The following is a 16,442-nucleotide window of genomic DNA, read 5'->3' as shown; positions in this document are numbered from 1 at the left end:
GATTTTAATGCTAGGCCTGTACTGTGTAGTTGATCCCAGAAATTCTTTTCCCAGAATTTTCCTATGGGCCCAATTATAGCTTTCCTTACTCCCTTTAAAAATTATTTCATCGGTAAGGAGTTTCCCAGGCTCCCCCCACAATCGTCCAAGCTCTAGAAGCTTTAGAGGACTAGAATTGGGGACAAAGGGAAACACAAGAGTCAGGATTTGCAACTCGGTTTAAAAATAAAAGTCGGGGCAGGGGTCTCTGGCCGTATTTCTGCTCTGTTTAGCCCTTGGCGCGGCCAGCCCTATTTTGCCTTCTCCTTGTGATTGGTTGAACCGACAGAGGTTGTACGTGACAAAAAGGCCTTTTTTATCTTTGCTTTCGCTTTCCTTGCCCTCTCCTACCCAGCACCCCAGTTCTCCTCCCATGGGATCCGCCCTTCTGGGGACTCTGGATTCTTTTATCTCCCCGGTGCGCCCCTGCAGGCGGCGATAGGAGCCGGGACTACAGATCCCGGCATCCCCCACTTCCCGCCCGCCACCGCCTCCGCCGCCGCCGCCGGGGATCGACCCGGTAGTATCTCTTTTCCAGCAAAGGTTCCCAGTACCGGCGCCACTTGCCTCCGGTGATCTGGGGGGACTCAGGGGCCGGCCTGCGGGAGGCGGGCACTGCTCGGGGTGACAGCGCGAGAGCATGGCCATGCATCTGCGCTGGCTGAGCGCGGGTCCCTGCTGGCGCGCGGTGCGGGGCGCTTGCGGGGAGCTGCGCGCCTACGGGGAGCTGCGCGCTTGGGCCCCGCGCTGCGCAGCCGGACGCCTGTGCCGCCCCCCTGGTACCGCTTGCCGCGAGCAGAGCCGCGGGCTGGGGTACGGCCCCCCGGTGGGAGGCGGCTCCCGGCTGAGGACTCGGCTAGCCGCGGGGCTGGCGGGGCTGGTGGGACTAGCCGCCGCCGCCTTCGGGCACGTGGAGCGGGCGGAGATGGTGCGAAAGAGCTCCGGGGCGCAGAGCGCATCGCCCGGCAGGCCCGAGGAGGAGGACGATGAGCTGGCCCGCCGCTGCCGCTGCTTCATGGCCCCGCCGGTGACCGACCTGCGCGAGCTGCGGAGGAGGCCGGACGACATGAAGACCAAGATGGAGCTGCTGATACTGGAGACCCAGGCCCAGGTGTGCCAGGCGCTGGCACAGGTGGACGGGGGCGCCCGCTTCTCTGTGGACCGGTGGGAGAGAAAGGAAGGTGAGGAGGTCGGCCCCCAGCGGGAGGTGGAGATGGGGAAGAGAGGTCGGGTTTTAGTTTGCGGGGAGAAAATGACTCGGAATAAGGAATGGGAGTAGAGAAGGGGTACCTACACAGCGGCTGCCAGGTTAAAAGGTTCACCTTTAAAACGGTTGACACTGACAGGGTCATCAGCCCTCGGCTTCCAAACCTGCTGTCACTCTAGTAGTGGACATTTCAAAAATCTTTGCAATTTGATATGGCACTTTTCAAAGAAGTCTTGAGGTCAGTTTTAACCCACAGGCAAGGATGCCCAAGGTTGTAATTGAGCATAGATTTGTCTCTACATTTCATCTCTTTCTCCGGGTTCGTTAACCCATTCTCCTTCTCTGGAGATGGAAAGAGAAAGTCTCTTGCTTACTGTCAGCTAGACTCCTCCTGCTGAGGGTGTTGTGTCACTGTCTTTTGCCCAGGTTTCGCAAGACATGGCTAGCAGTTCAGCGAAGTGCACCCATCATATTTCCTGCTGGAAGAGTGTTTACCTCAATTGGCAAAATACTTAAGACCCAGTTCTTATAAACTCATATATTCATGTTATTACCTATACGGTGAAACCCTATATCTTGGTCATAAACTTAAAGGATTTTTGATCCTTCTTACCTGGAAATACTACAGCAACTTCTTATCAGCTGGTTTTGGATTGTGATATTGACACATTTATTTTAAATGAAACTAAGTCTGGTTTTCTTAGTGTTTTCCATCTTGTAGCTTTTTTTTTAAGCCTTTTTTTTTTTTTTTTCCCCTTGGCCTTGCCTCCTGGCTTGTGGGACCTTAGTTCCCTGACCAGGGACTGAACCTTGGCCCTCAGCAGTTATGGTTCAGAGTCCTAACCACTGGACTGCCAGGGAATTCCCTATCTTGTAATGTTTTTAAGTGAAGACTGTTGATTCAGGAGACAACCTGGACTGGCTGTGTGACCTTCCAGAGTTACTTTTTGTGCCTCTGTTTCCTCATCTATGAAATGAAATTTTGTATGAGGGTTCAGTTCAGTTCAGTCGCTCAGTCGTGTCCGGCTCTTTGCGACCCCATGAATCGCATCACGCCAGGCCTCCCTGTCCATCACCAACTCCCGGAGTTCACTCACACTCGCGTCCATCGAGTCAGTGATGCCATCCAGCCATCTCATCCTCTGTCGTCCCCTTCTCCTGCCCCCAATCCCTCCCAGCATCAGAGTCTTTTCCAATGAGTCAACTCTTCGCATGAGGTGGCCAAAGTACTGGAGTTTCAGCTTCAGCATCATTCCTTCCAAAGAAATCCCAGTGTTGATCTCCTTCAGAATGGACTGGTTGGATCTCCTTGCAGTCCAAGGGACTCTCAAGAGTCTTCTCCAACACCACAACATGAATATATATGAACTGCTGCAGATACTGTTTGATGCTTAGAAGGCACTGAGACCAATTGTTTGGGTCATTTGCTAGTTGTTTGTTTCTGGAGACGGTGTTTTGCTCACCGGGCCTCAATTTTCTCGTTTGAAATATACAAGGGTTGTGCTGGATCCCATCCAGCTCTAAAAATTCTTAGAAATAAAACAAGCCAAACATGAAGCTTCAGGAAACAATTAATTCTAGTGTCTTAAAAAAACAAACATACCAGCTACTGGGAGTAAAGCTCATATTAACTCTTTGCAACCCCAGGGACTGTAGCCCTCCAGACTCCTCTGTCCAAGGAGTTCTCCAGGCAAGAATATTGGAGTGGATTGCCATTTCCTTCTCCAGGGGATCTTCCCCACAAAGGGATCGAACCCGCTTCTCTTACGTTTGCTGCACTGGCAGGCGGTTCTTCACCACTAGCACTGCCTGAGAAGCCTTAAAGGTCATATACCCAAATGTTAATATGTATCACTCAGTTTAAGCCTCCGAATGCCTTAAGCATTCAAATATCTACTGTTTTTTAATTACTGTAAACAAAATTAAAAGGCAAACAGCACACTGAGAGAAAACCAATTGAAACAATATGGAACTCTTGAAAGTGAGAGTGAAATCACTCAGCTGTGTCTGACTCTTTGCGACCCCATGGACTGTAGCCTACCAGGCTCTTCAGTCCATGGAATTTTCCAGGCAAGAGTACTGGAATGGGTTGCCATTTCCTTCTCCAGGGGATCTTCCCGACCCAGGGATTGAACCCGGGTCTCCTGCATTGCAGGCAGACGCTTTTACTGTCTCAGCCAAGTTCAAATATATTCATTCTAGCTTTTAATCTTAGTTTTCTCACATACCATAACAAATAGATGCCGTTCTGGATGGTCTTATTTGAAGGGAAACTATTTCAGTAATTTATTTTAGAGGATGATGTAAGGATGTAGGGGCTTCCCAGGTGGCTTAGTAGTAAAGAATCTACCTGTTAATGCAGGAGATATGGGTTCCAAGCCTGGGTTTGGAAAATCCCCTAGAAAAGGAAATGGCAACCCACTCCAGTATTCTTGCCTGGAAAATCCCATGAACAGAGAAGCCTGGCAGGCTACAGTCCATGGGGTTGCAAAGAGTCAGACAGGACTTAGCAACTAAACAACAACAAACAGTGACAGAAGAAATGGTGATGTGAAGAGTTAAAATATTTGCTTATAGTCAATAGAAAATATCATAGTGCTAAGCTGCTAATCTAATTTTATTGTACTTAACAATTATAAATATACTGATATTATGGAAGATTTGGAAAGTAGAGAAGGAAAATAACTCCTAATCCCACCATCTTCTTGCAGCAGTAGTTTTCAGCTTTGTACATACCCTTGCATTCTCTCCTCATTTTACATTTCTGTTCACAGGAGGTGGCGGCATCAGCTGTGTACTTCAAGATGGGCATGTTTTTGAAAAGGCTGGGGTCAGCATTTCTGTCGTTCATGGAAATCTTTCTGAGGAAGCAGCAAAACAAATGAGAAGCAGAGGAAAACTACTGAAGACAAAAGATGGTAAATCAGACAATCTCAGTTCAGTTCAGTCGCTGAGTCGTGTCCAACTCTTCGTGACCCTGTGGACCACAGCACACCAGGCCTCCCTGTCCATCACCAACTCCCAGAGTACTGAAACTCATCTCCATTGAGTCGGTGGTGCCATCTAACCATCTCATCCTCTGTCGTCTCCTTCTCCTGCCTTCAATCTTTCCCAGTATCAGGGTCTTTTCAAATAAGTCAGCTCTTTGCATTAGGTTGTCAAAGTATTGGAGTTTCATCTTCAACATCAGTCCTTCCAATGAACACTCAGGACTGGTCTCCTTTAGGATGGACTGGTTGGATCTCTTTGCAGTCCAAGGGACTCTCAAGAGTCTTCTTCAACACCATAGTTCAAAAACATCAATTCTTTGGTGCTCAGCTTTCTTTATAGTCCAACTCTCACATTCATATATGACTACTGGAAAAACCATAGCCTTGATGAGACAAACCTTTGTTGGCAAAGTAATGTCTCTGCTCTTTAGTATGCAGACAATCTCGGCAGCCTTTAATAGTTCCTGCAAACCTTTTCTCCCCATAAGTTTTATTTGTAAAAGTAACATTGATTCTATAAAATTCCATTCAGTTGCATATACCAGATGAACCTGTTCACAGTTTTTTTTAATGACAACTCACTCCAGTATTCTTATTTGAGGAATTACATTGACAGAGGAACCTTGCAGGCAACAGTCCATGGGGTCGCAAAGAGTCGGACATGACTGAGCAACTAAGCACACACACAAACATATGTAGGTATATATACACTCACACACATTTGCACATAGGCACGTGTGCTAAAGTGTTAACAGTTGTCTGTTTGTTCGTTTTTTGACCTTGAGGTATGTGGGATCTTAGTTCCCTGACCAGGGATTGAACCGCAGGCTTTTGGCAGTCAGAGTGAGGAGTCCTAAGCTCTGTACCACCTGGGGATTCTTCACAATTATTTTTTAAAAATTATGTTTTAAGAGACAAATAAAAAAGCAACCTTTGAAAATTGATTCAGAAACCATGTTGGAGTTAATTTGTATCAAGCCAGGTGTTCAAGTGCAGTTCTGTGTATTCCTTTCCAGGTAAATTGCCGTTTTCTGCCATGGGCGTGAGCTCTGTCATTCACCCCAAGAATCCTCATACTCCTACTATCCATTTCAACTACAGATACTTCGAGGTGGAAGAAGCTGACGGTAAGCGTCTCAAGCTGTGAAAAGTATTATTGTGCAAAATGAGTATTTTAAAACAGGTTATTAGGCATAACACCTAAAGTCAAGAAAAATTAAGTACAGTCTTAATTGTTTCAGGAGGCATGTGAAGGCTTACTCCTTGGCAGGTGCAATAGGTTATATACACTTGACATGAAAAGTGAAAGCGGTGTTGGCTGGACTCTGATGTCCCCATATTTCCTCCAACGCAAAGAGTGGTGTAACGCACCTGAACTAAAAGTGCACATAGGGTTCTTTGCAAATACTAATTTATTACAAACAGAGGGAAACCTCACGTGCAATGTGAAGTTGCCACTGAGAACTTGCTTTTGGAAATTATTTTCCACATATGTAGCTTTGCCAGTCCCCAGTGCATTATCAGTGGCTTTACGATGGCGTACAGTTGATCATGCCTCATGATGTAAATATAGTTCCAGCCTATGTGTGCCATTAGTTGGGCTGTTACCCTGTCCAAGCTCCTGAGCAGTGCATGCCGCTGCTGTGCCTGCCTCTGCAGGTGATGGCATTTAAAGCAACGTGTCTAACTTTTCCTTTAGAGCAGCATCCACTTGAATCACGTGTCTTGATTTGGTAGGTAACACCCTGTGGTGGTTTGGTGGTGGATGTGACCTTACCCCAACATACTTGAACCAAGAGGATGCGGTCCATTTTCACAGGACTCTCAAGGAGGCATGTGACCAGCATGGTCCAGATCTCTATCCCAGATTTAAAAAGTGGTAGGTAAAGTTATTGAACTTCTCGTGATCCCTACATGTTTACCATTCCTTCTGTAGCTCCTGAAGGCACTACTGTGTCACTACATACCTTTTGCAGCTTATGGAGGTTGAACTGTTTTCTTTGCCCAGCAGAAGTGAGATACCAGTTTTACATGGTTTTAATGTTAAACCAGATGATTAGTATATAAACTTGAAGGTGATCTATGCCTGAGAATCGGAGACTTTTTAATCCTAAGCTGGGATACAGTAAGTCCCCTACAAATAAACAAGTTCCATTCCAAGAGTGCGTTCATAAGTCCAACAAAGTTAGCCTAGGTACCCAGGTGATACAATCAGTCATATAGTATTGTACTGGAATAGATTTATAATGTTTTTCACACAAATAATATAGAAATAGACAAACACAGACAGGAAATAAAGAAAACATTTTAAATCTAACAGTACAGTAACTTGAGAAGTACAGCATAGGAACAGCTACCGACTGCCGTTTTTGTGCTTGCTTCGGAGCATCCTGGGCTTGAAATAAGGATACTGTACACTGTGTGGTACTGGACTGTAAAGTGCACAGAAGCACATGTACTTGCAGAGGATGCATGCGTGTACACCAGACACGGGAACTAACTTAGAAGATTGGGCATGCACAACTGTAGAATCTTTGAAAATTTGCAACTTGAAGGTTCGTATGTAAGGGACTTACTGTATTAAATTCTCACCCCACATGAGGGTTATCATCTCGTTGTTGACATAGAAATGTGTTAGAGCATGGGAAGACTTGGAGAACTGTTAGGAGAGGTGCAGATGTACCGGAGATTTGGGACAAGGAGAACACTGGGGTTGGAAACTTTGTGAAAGAAACTCTAATGATAAAGAAAAGAGTTACCCAGGGGATTTGATAGACATGAAATGGAATCGCTGCATAAGTTATCTGGAATAAGAATAAAGTACTCATCACTGCTTGGAGCTAAATGCCATTCTAGAAAAAGGAGGAACAGAAAGGGTTTTGGGTGGGTTGTTTTTGCTTTGTTTTTAGTGCTAACATTTGTAGAATCTTGCTGTTCTTTATGTAAGAATATGGAGTTCAGTTTTAAAATCCTCAGAAAAGATAAGACATTTACATAACCTCTTTTTGATTTGACATTACCACTGAACACTGCATAGCTGTGGAACAGAGGTGTAAGAATTGTTTTTTTGTTACATATTAGCTTCCTTCCAGCAGGAGGATGGGATATTCTCTCTCTTTTTTTTTTTTTTTTGGTTTCCTTTTATCCCTGTTACTGAAGAACTTTATCTGAGTCGTATTAAGAAAATATCTCAGATACAGGCTAGTTAAAAAGTTTTTAGTGTATTTAGTTAAATCTCTTAATTTCATAATCCCATGAAGAGAGATGTGGAATTAATATGATTTCATTAAAGCTGGCTTTACAGCCTTGCTCCGGCTGTTCTTTAACTCTGTTAATAAAATATATGTGTGAAAAAAAGTCAAGAAGTTGCAGTCAAGATGAATTATACCAGTGCATCAGTTCTAGGGATTTGTATCTTCTGCCCCTGCCCCCCACCTTTTTTTAAATTTTAAACTATTAAGGCTATTTTCACGATAACCTTTTCAGTAGTTTTTAGTTTTTGTTTGTACACTTTTTCCTGGTTACAAACCCTTATTATATTAAGATAATGGAAAGAAGTCAACTATTTCCACAAAGTCAGCTGTACCACAGATTTAGCAGTTAGGATGTGACTTAGGAAATCTGCTCTAGTGGGCCCAGATGGGGAGACTGTAGACCAAATTGATAGTCTCCTGCGCTGGCTCACAAGGGCAGCCTTTAACATTCTGAGGACTCTTACTCTCTGAACGTTTCCTTCCAGCAACCCTCCCCTGAGTCCCGCATACTGTAGAGTCATCACGTTTTATTGCTGAGAGAGACCTTAGAGGTAATTTACTGTGCCTTCCTCTGGTGAATAAGAACTGATTCAGAGAGCTCAGGGGTTAGCCCCTGGTCATGGACTTGGTGGCATTGTTGGTGGAGGGTTCCTGCCTCCTGCAAAAGCAGCAATGCTTCCGAGGGCAGCAGCATCATTTGTTTTAAGAAATACGACTAGTAAGAGTGGACTCTGTTTTTCTTTTCAGTAAAGGTCTTACAACGCCACGTTAGATAGACTTGTATTCACTTGCCTACCCGATTTGTAGGTAAAAGTGTAAGTGTTTTGTACATCGGTAATAACTGCAGGAAATCTGTCTAAAACTCTAGTTTCATTTTAGATGTGCACAAAAAGAAAGGGCACTGTGCTGGCATTAGTCAGGGATGGTGCTGTAAGCTGAAATGCTCACACTGATTTCACGTACATCTCTTTTTCCTTCTGTGGTCCTGCTGTGTTTTCCAGGTGTGACGATTACTTTTTCATAGCCCATCGTGGGGAGCGGAGGGGTATCGGGGGTATCTTTTTTGATGACCTCGACTCTCCATCCAAGGAGGAGGTGTTTCGCTTTGTGCAGAGCTGCACCCAGGCGATCATTCCTTCTTACGTCCCCCTTGTGAAGAAGCACTGTGATGACTCCTTCACTCCCCAGGAGAAGTTGTGGCAGCAGCTCCGAAGAGGACGGTGAGTGAGCGACAGGAGCATGACCCTTCTCGTGTCATGAGAGGTGGGAGTGGGAGGGTGGAGTGGAGCAACTGTAATAACCGTGGGTGATGGTCATCTTGGCCAGTGCTTTGTCAGAGCTGTGTTAATGCTCACCCTGATTTCTTTTCATAACTAGATAAATAACAAGTGAATTAAAAAAAAACACTGTGAAATAGTATTATAAAAAGAGCAAAGTTTGTTTAATCTGTCTGTACATTAGAGACTCATATTAGGCTTATAGTAAGTACTTGTTGAATTTAATTCAGCTGATTTCATTTAGTTTTTCTTCGAGCAATACCTTCCAACCTTCTGCCAAGGTAGGAGAATCATTTAATGTTTTCGCTGCTTTGTAAATTCTGAATCGTACCTTTTTTTGTTTAACTTCAGGTTTTCATGGAAGTCATTATAATGAAAATGATTGTTTTAGAAATTGTTAGTTAGGGAACTGTAATGATATTCGTTTGTTATGGAACTGTTCATATGTGCTGGCCAGTACGTTAGGCAGTTTGCATCTAATTTTTCATCACAAACCTGTGGAATTGGTATAACTATCATCATTTTACAGATGATAAAACTTAGTCTCAGCGAAGTAAGTCCCTTGCCCAAGTTTACACCGCTGGTAAATCAAAGATGCCAGATGTGGAACCAGGTCATTGTGCCTTCAAAACTTGCAGACCTTCTTCCATGTGAATGGTTAAGCAGTTAGTGTTGCCAGCCACGATGCTCATTTTGGCCACCCTGCTCTGTGCGCTGAGTTGGTGAGCTCAGTTGGATGACCCGCAGGGGTGCATCTTCAGCTGGGGTGTGATTGTGAATCTGCTGCAGATGAGCCACTCTTCCAGCTCACAGTGGTTTCTCATTACCATCTTAAATCGCATGTGTTCTACTGGTCCATGCCTACAAAAATGGATTTTCTCATTTATATTAATTCTGTCTTGGGCATATGAAGGTTTGGGAACTGAAGGAGATAAGGCTAATGCCCTGAAAACGTTCAGTTAGATACTGTTCCAAGTCTAAAGATAAATGTTTGTTATTTACACTTTCTTAGAACTGCCTGTGCCTGCCTACTCCCTGTGTATAAAACTTGGGAAAATGAGAATTGATTGTGTTCTTGTCAGACATTTATTAAACAGGGGCATTTTTTTAAGGACAGGTGTGTTTTTTGGTCCTATGATTTCCCAAATACACCCTTACTCCTCCTTCCCTTCCTCTTGACATTTATCCTATGCCCCTATGGCTAGGGCCCATGCTGGGCAGAGATGTTCATAGTTTAGTGGGGAAGACCATCCTAAGAGGGTAGATTAAAACTCTGGAAAAAAGTAAAACAAAAGTAAAACAAGAGAACAAAAAAAGAGAAACAATTAATACATAAATAAACCAAACTCTGTGGAAAGCGCCATGTTCTCGTTTTCCGTGAGATTTCTTATGCAAAGCCAGCAGGGTTTGTGACTACTCAGGAGGTGAAGCCTTTAAAACTTTTTGGACATAGGAATAATGTCTTATTCTGTTTGTTTTATTATTGTTATTAATTGACAGCACATTTTGAGAGTTCCATTTGTGTGTATCATTGCATGTCGTGTTTTTTGAATTTGGCAGAAGTGTGGGGTGTTAGGTTAATTTTCTGTGGTGTGGTAGGTGATGGTACTTTGAAAGAGGCCCCTTCTACTGTCCTTATCTCTGGGCCTTAAAATGGCAGTCAACTCTGGGACTTAAGATAACCCTAGCTCTTTTTTGTGGTTATGAGCCCTGACGTCACTTTCTTACATGGCGTTCATAACCCATTATCTGTATTACTTTCCCCCACTTTCTGTCGCCCCAAATAAAACTTTCCCCTGTGGTGGTCAGGCTGCTTATCTTTTGACTTGACAGCCTCTTCTTTGGGAGTCTCATTTAGTCTTGTGGTGGTACACTGGTAATGAACCTGCCTGCCAATGCAGGAGACGCGGGTTGGATCCCTAGGTCGGGAAGATCCCTTGGAGGAGGAGACGGAAACCCACTCCATTATTCTTGTTTGGGAAATCCCATGGACAGAGAAGTCTGGCAGGCTGCAGTCCACAGGGTCGCAAAGAGTCAGACATGATTGAACACACGTTTCTGTCCTCAGTTACTTCTGTTCGCTCCCCAGACCTTGAACCTCCAGTCTTAGGAGGTGCTTTTCTAGTTTCTTTTTCAGAGAAACTAAACATCTGTAACTTATTTTGTTGTATTTTGGGACAGGGAAACAGGATAGATAGATATCAAGGTAGATAACAGTTATATTAAAGGGAATGGCTGAGGTTCATAGTTTGCAGATATCTCGGAGAGCATAAATGTATGGAAAGGATCGGAAAGATCAGATCTAAGCAAAACCTGGTGAAAGTCAGGCTACACAAGAAGGAACATTGTTCACTTAAACAGGAAAGCAGCACAAGGATTCGCTCATGAGCACAAGAGGCTCATTTGGGAGCTCCTTACAGGGGTGTCTGAACAAGACGTCAGTACAAATAGAGAATCACAGCCATCCCTTAAATATCACGTTTCAGAAAGATAACATCAGGGGTGCGAAAGGAAGTTGAGAGACTGATGTTTTTTTCCTGTGGTCTTAGGAAGAAGTTAAGAAGATTGACTTAAGTTATCTTTTGAAACAGACTAAAGAAGGTATTAGTTATTAGTGCACAAAACTTAATCGGTGATAAATGATGAGAAGTAGAAAGGGGTCCATGAATGTAACTTATTTAAATTTTCTCAGAGCCATTGGCAAGTTTCCACAGTGAAGTGTGCTTTCTAAAAATTGAAGCACTGTTGGAATCTAGAGAATGTTTTTTGTTGTTGTTGTAGTGATTAAATTACAGTAATCAGTGCATTAATGATAATATCTGAGGGAAGTTTGGACCAAGAGACTAGTTTTTGAAGGAGTTGAGAAATGATTTGAAGGGGGAACTGTTTATTGAAATTTTCAGCTTTATGAGTCATTTTTTGGCTAGTAGAAATGATCTTTTTGAAGTATCTCCAAGAAGTTGGAGAGAAAAGACCCTTTTGTAAAGAATCTTTTGATGTTAAAGGAAATCACAGATTTTTAAGCTAGACGGAGTTTAGATATGACTCTGTGTCTGTTAATGGCAGACTTATATCCTGAACCAGGTTTTAGTTGATGTTAAGGATATTTTTCTAAGAAAATAAAGCTAAGCATTGCAACTCAAATCACTACTACCTTTCATTATGACTTTTGTCATCAGTCTGCAGCAAGACAGAATTGTATGACTGCTTAACTACTTTAAGGAAAGAAAATACCTGGGATATGTTAGTAACTATAGATAGAGTTCTGTTAACTGTTCTTGGCTTTTCAGTTACAAGAACTTTACACTGTCTTAGTTCATGTGAGTTATTAGCAGTGAAATGAAGTCTTCAACTCAAACATCTCAGACTCAATGGGAGCCCCAGAGAGAGCTGCTCTATCCTGATAAAGGGTGCCATTTGCTTATCTTAATTGTTTTTGTGCCTTCAAGTTCTAAGCTTTGTGTTCATCCTGTTTATTTATTGGAAAACATAACCTTATTGTTTTGTAACTGCTCTGTGCTGGGGCTGAATCTATATCCTCTTGTTTGCTGGATAGAATACCCTTTTCTTTATGCCTGTCCGGATGGAGAAAAGTCAGCTGATGAGACTGGTGTTTCCTGTGCCAGTTACAGCTGATGGGGTGAGGGTGGTGGGAAGATGCCCACCAACCCCCACCCCCCCCACCATCTCCCCCCATGAAGTATTTATTATGGACTAATTGTAAGACTGTACTCACAAGCTCTTAATCGTATTTGATGTCTTCATCTCAGGTATGTAGAATTTAACCTGCTGTATGATCGGGGTACAAAGTTTGGCCTCTTCACTCCGGGATCCAGGATCGAAAGCATCTTGATGTCTTTACCTCTCACTGCCCGGTAAGAATAACTCATGAGAAAGATAGTTATTCCTCAACCCCCCGCCCAAGTCCTCTGACCCCTACACAGCATGAAGATTGATAACTACAAATAGCTTTCCTAAAGATTTCATTGGTTTTGACTTTGCTGTCTTTATAAGAAAATCACAGGCAAAAAAGGAATAGGCTACAGCCTACAAAATGTATGTGACCCCAAGAGCCCAAGATATTTATTATTCAACCCTTTACAGGGAAAGTTAGCTAGGTGATTTAGTTGCTAAGTCGTGTCCGACTCTTTGCGACCCCATAGACTGTAGCCTGCCAGGCTCCTCTGTCCGTGGGATTTCCCAGGCAAGAATACTGGAGTAGGTTGCCATTCCCTTCTTCAGGGGATCTTCCTGATCCAGGGGTTGAACCTGTGTCTACTGCCATCAGTGAAGCCCAAAGTTTGCCAGCCCCCGGTCTAAACCAGTGTTTGCTGCTGCTGCTGCGTCGCTTCAGTCGTGTCCGACTCTGTGTGACCCCATAGACGGCAGCCCACCAGGCTCCCCCGTCCCCAGGATTCTCCAGGCAAGAACACTGGAGTGGGTTGCCATTTCCTTCTCCAGTGCATGAAAGTGAAAAGTGAAAGTGAAGTCGCTCAGTCGTGTCCGACTCTTAGCAACCCTATGGACTGCAGCCTACCAGGCTCCTCCATCAATGGGATTCTCCAGGCAAAAGTACTGGAGTGGGGTGCCATTGCCTTCTCCATTTACCAGAGTTCATACTACAGTTTAGCCATTTTCACCATTGTTTATATATTTGTGTATAATCTGACATATTATTTACTTAAATTTTATATTCATATTTTCAGAGAGAAAATTAAAGACAAAGCAACAGTTTTGTCATAAATAGAAATGAACACATTAAAATAAAAGAAAAAGTACTAAGCTAAAAAAAAAAGTTTGCCCATGGATCATCTGAGGTTCTATACTTTACGAAACCCTAGATTGTAGTAAAAGTGTGTTTTGGCTCTGGAATATTAATATTAGCTAGACTTTGCTCCAGGAATTATATTAAGAAACTTTATTCCTTTAGCAGCAAATATTTTTTGAAAGCTTAGTGGAGACAAAGAGTTATAGGACTTTTTATTACCCTTAGAATTTTATTTAGTTTAGATAAAGAGGTGTGTATGTTGTTTATTTATTTTTTATTGTTATTACATGTTTTTGCTTCTGTTTTGAACCTCCACAGATGGGAGTACATGCATTCACCCTCAGAGAACTCCAAAGAAGCTGAAATTCTGGAAGTTTTGCGCCACCCGAGGGACTGGGTGCCTTGATGCAGACAGAGCAGCCTTCCCGGGGCCCGGGGGACATCAGTGCACCTCCTGATCCACTGGCCGACACCACGCCCGTGGTGTGGCACTTAGTTACCTGTGTCTTAGAGCTCCAGTCTTCTTTCTCTACCCTGGAGTCTGCCTCCTTGACAGGTGGTGAAATGTGTTTTAAGCACCGGAAGCTTCCACCAAATGCTGTTGGTGATGGGTGGTGAGGTGGCAGCTTGTCAGCTGGTTGATGTAAAAGCTCATTTGTACTTTAGAATCATTTTATATGACAAGTTTACAAACAACGACATTGTATTTCCAAGAATTGGTTAAGAGGATCTAACTATTATAATTTGTTTCAGGAAATTTCTCATGTTACTTTTGCTTCATGTATTAAGATTTAGTTTCTGCCACAAAAATCTGTTTGGGGGTAAATTTTATTTTCATTGATTCAATAAGATTTAGAATGGTAAGTTTAGAAAGCTGCTGGAAATGAAGGTAAAAATTTTACTTTGTCATTGCTGAAGTTTCTTAGATCAGAATCTTTATATCTTTGGAGACCATAATTTGGTAAAAGATTCATTTTTATAATGATAGATGTTTAGAAACACTGGAAATTTTCTTAATCTCTGCATGGGTTACAATTCAGTGATTACCTACAGTTAACTGTAAAGTGACATCACTGTTATTTAAACAAGAAATATCTAAGTGGCATTTTGATTTTTGTTGATGTTGAAAGTCTATGCACTTTTCAGCGTGAAAACTTACATCCTTGAATTCCGATATTTGCACACTTCTATTCCAGACACTTCTATACAGAGGTTTAGACTAAGAACAATCGGGGGATGTTGTAAATTTAGGGAATGTTTCTCATTTAGGAAGTGAGAAACATTTTCCTTCTGTAATTAGAGCAGACTTAACTAATGTAAGAAGCGTGAAGGCATTTTATAAACATATTTCTTAGAAGGTGCACTAATTGAAATGCCCCTCTTTTAAAAGTAGAGATTCTGCAAGTCTTACCTTTGCTCCTAAGAGAAAATCACAACAGAGTTTCTGAGACTTCTTTGTTCAAGAAATAAAATGAATGTATTTTATTCAGAATATATTGTAGTTTATAAGGAATGGTATCTTCCTACACGTTATTAACCATTATTTTGGAATATGTTGAATGTACGGTTGTGTGTGACTCTTCAGAGCTTGAAGATGTGTGACTTCTCCAGTTCTCTTCCTGCAAGTGTGCTGATAAGTTTTGTTATGAAGTATAACTAAGGAAGGTTTGTATTTTTCATTTTTTTCTAGGATAGTTGATTTAGGAAAGATGAATATTTCTTAGTACTAAAACCATAATTCCTCATTCCTGAGTATTTTAGCCAAGAAAAATGTAGGTTTTATACTTGAGTTTTCATAGTAGGTATATTCTCAATAGCCATTTGGAAATAACACAAATGCCCATCAGCAGGTAAATGGATAACCAGGTTATAAGATATCCTTATGTTAAAATACTACTCAACAATGACAGGAAACGTCTACTGATAAATGCAGCAACATGGGTGAATATCACAAAATGGTTATGCTAAGTAAAAGAAACCAGACCGAAAAGAACACGCTCACTGTATGACCTCATTATATGGAAACCTAGAAAAGTCAAAACTCTTAACAAGAGAAAGCGTATCAGTGATTGCCAGGGCCTGGGTAGGGGAATCCACTGTGAAAGGGAGCAAAAGAATGTTTTGAAGTGATGCAGATATTCTGTATATTGGTGTATTGATTGGGGCACTGACACCAGACTATACATTTATCAGAGCTCATTGAGCTGGACACTTAAAATCATGGAATTTTATTTTGTTTATGACTTATAATTCAACAAAGTCGGACAAATAAAAAAATATATTATTAGGCATATAGGAGCAAAATGTTCAGTATACTTCAGTTTGCCTTTTACAATAAAAAGTCCCTATCATATAGATCTGCCAACCTTGTGTTTGGGGTTATTGGGGTCTGGGCATTGGACTAAGATAAATTTCATAAATTTTCGGTACATGTCAGTTTTTTTATACTCTTCAGTAATCTTGTCTTTTTCTTACAGATGAGACTATAGGGGAAAAAATAGCAGAATTGCATAACTATTGGAAAATCATTCTGCTGTTATTCAAAGTGAATTTTTGTTTCAAATGTGTGTTGATAGAGCCTGTTGGAGGCCCAGGGTACACCTCTAAATGCCTTGGACACCTAACTGCTGCTGTCTTACACGTTATATTGATGGTCACAAAGAGTGGAAAGTTGGGGGAGAGATATAGATGCTTTGGAGCAAATTTCTAACCTCTACTTTATGACTGTATTCTGCTTACCCACCTGTTCAACTGAGTAATTAATGAGATAAAAACTTCTGCATGCTAAAGAGTATCAGATTAGAAGACCAAATAATCTTTTTTTTTTTTTTTTTTTTATGCTTTATCCTTCCACGAGTCATTTGCTGTTACAGTTCATCAAGGCTGGAATCGTGTTCGGGTTTGTTT

The 16,442-nt window shown here is 42.2% G+C and overlaps 1 protein-coding gene across 1 annotated transcript; it reads left to right on the top strand.

Annotated features, from left to right (window-relative positions):
- The first annotated feature begins 679 nt into the window (after positions 1-679).
- Positions 680-15,871, top strand: CPOX (coproporphyrinogen oxidase). Its single transcript, XM_068965581.1, has 7 exons — positions 680-1,220; positions 4,021-4,164; positions 5,253-5,363; positions 5,974-6,115; positions 8,492-8,710; positions 12,538-12,642; positions 13,854-15,871. The coding sequence occupies exons 1-7, from the start codon at positions 680-682 to the stop codon at positions 13,939-13,941; spliced, it is 1,350 nt and encodes a 449-aa protein (XP_068821682.1). The 3' UTR covers positions 13,942-15,871.
- The last annotated feature ends 571 nt before the right edge of the window (positions 15,872-16,442 follow it).

This window comes from Capricornis sumatraensis, chromosome 1 (assembly GCF_032405125.1).
Source record: "Capricornis sumatraensis isolate serow.1 chromosome 1, serow.2, whole genome shotgun sequence".
NCBI lineage: Eukaryota > Metazoa > Chordata > Mammalia > Artiodactyla > Bovidae > Capricornis > Capricornis sumatraensis.
The sequence above is the reverse complement of the archived record's forward strand: the minus strand, read 5'-3'. Positions and strand labels throughout refer to the sequence as shown.

Excerpts from the sequence above, each read along its gene's own strand:
- CPOX (XM_068965581.1), top strand. The coding sequence starts at position 680 with ATGGCCATGCATCTGCGCTGGCTGAGCGCGGGTCCCTGCTGGCGCGCG. Across the intron at positions 6,116-8,491 it reads TATCCCAGATTTAAAAAGTG|GTGTGACGATTACTTTTTCA; the intron begins GTAGGTAAAGTT and ends TGTGTTTTCCAG. Across the intron at positions 8,711-12,537 it reads CAGCAGCTCCGAAGAGGACG|GTATGTAGAATTTAACCTGC; the intron begins GTGAGTGAGCGA and ends TCTTCATCTCAG.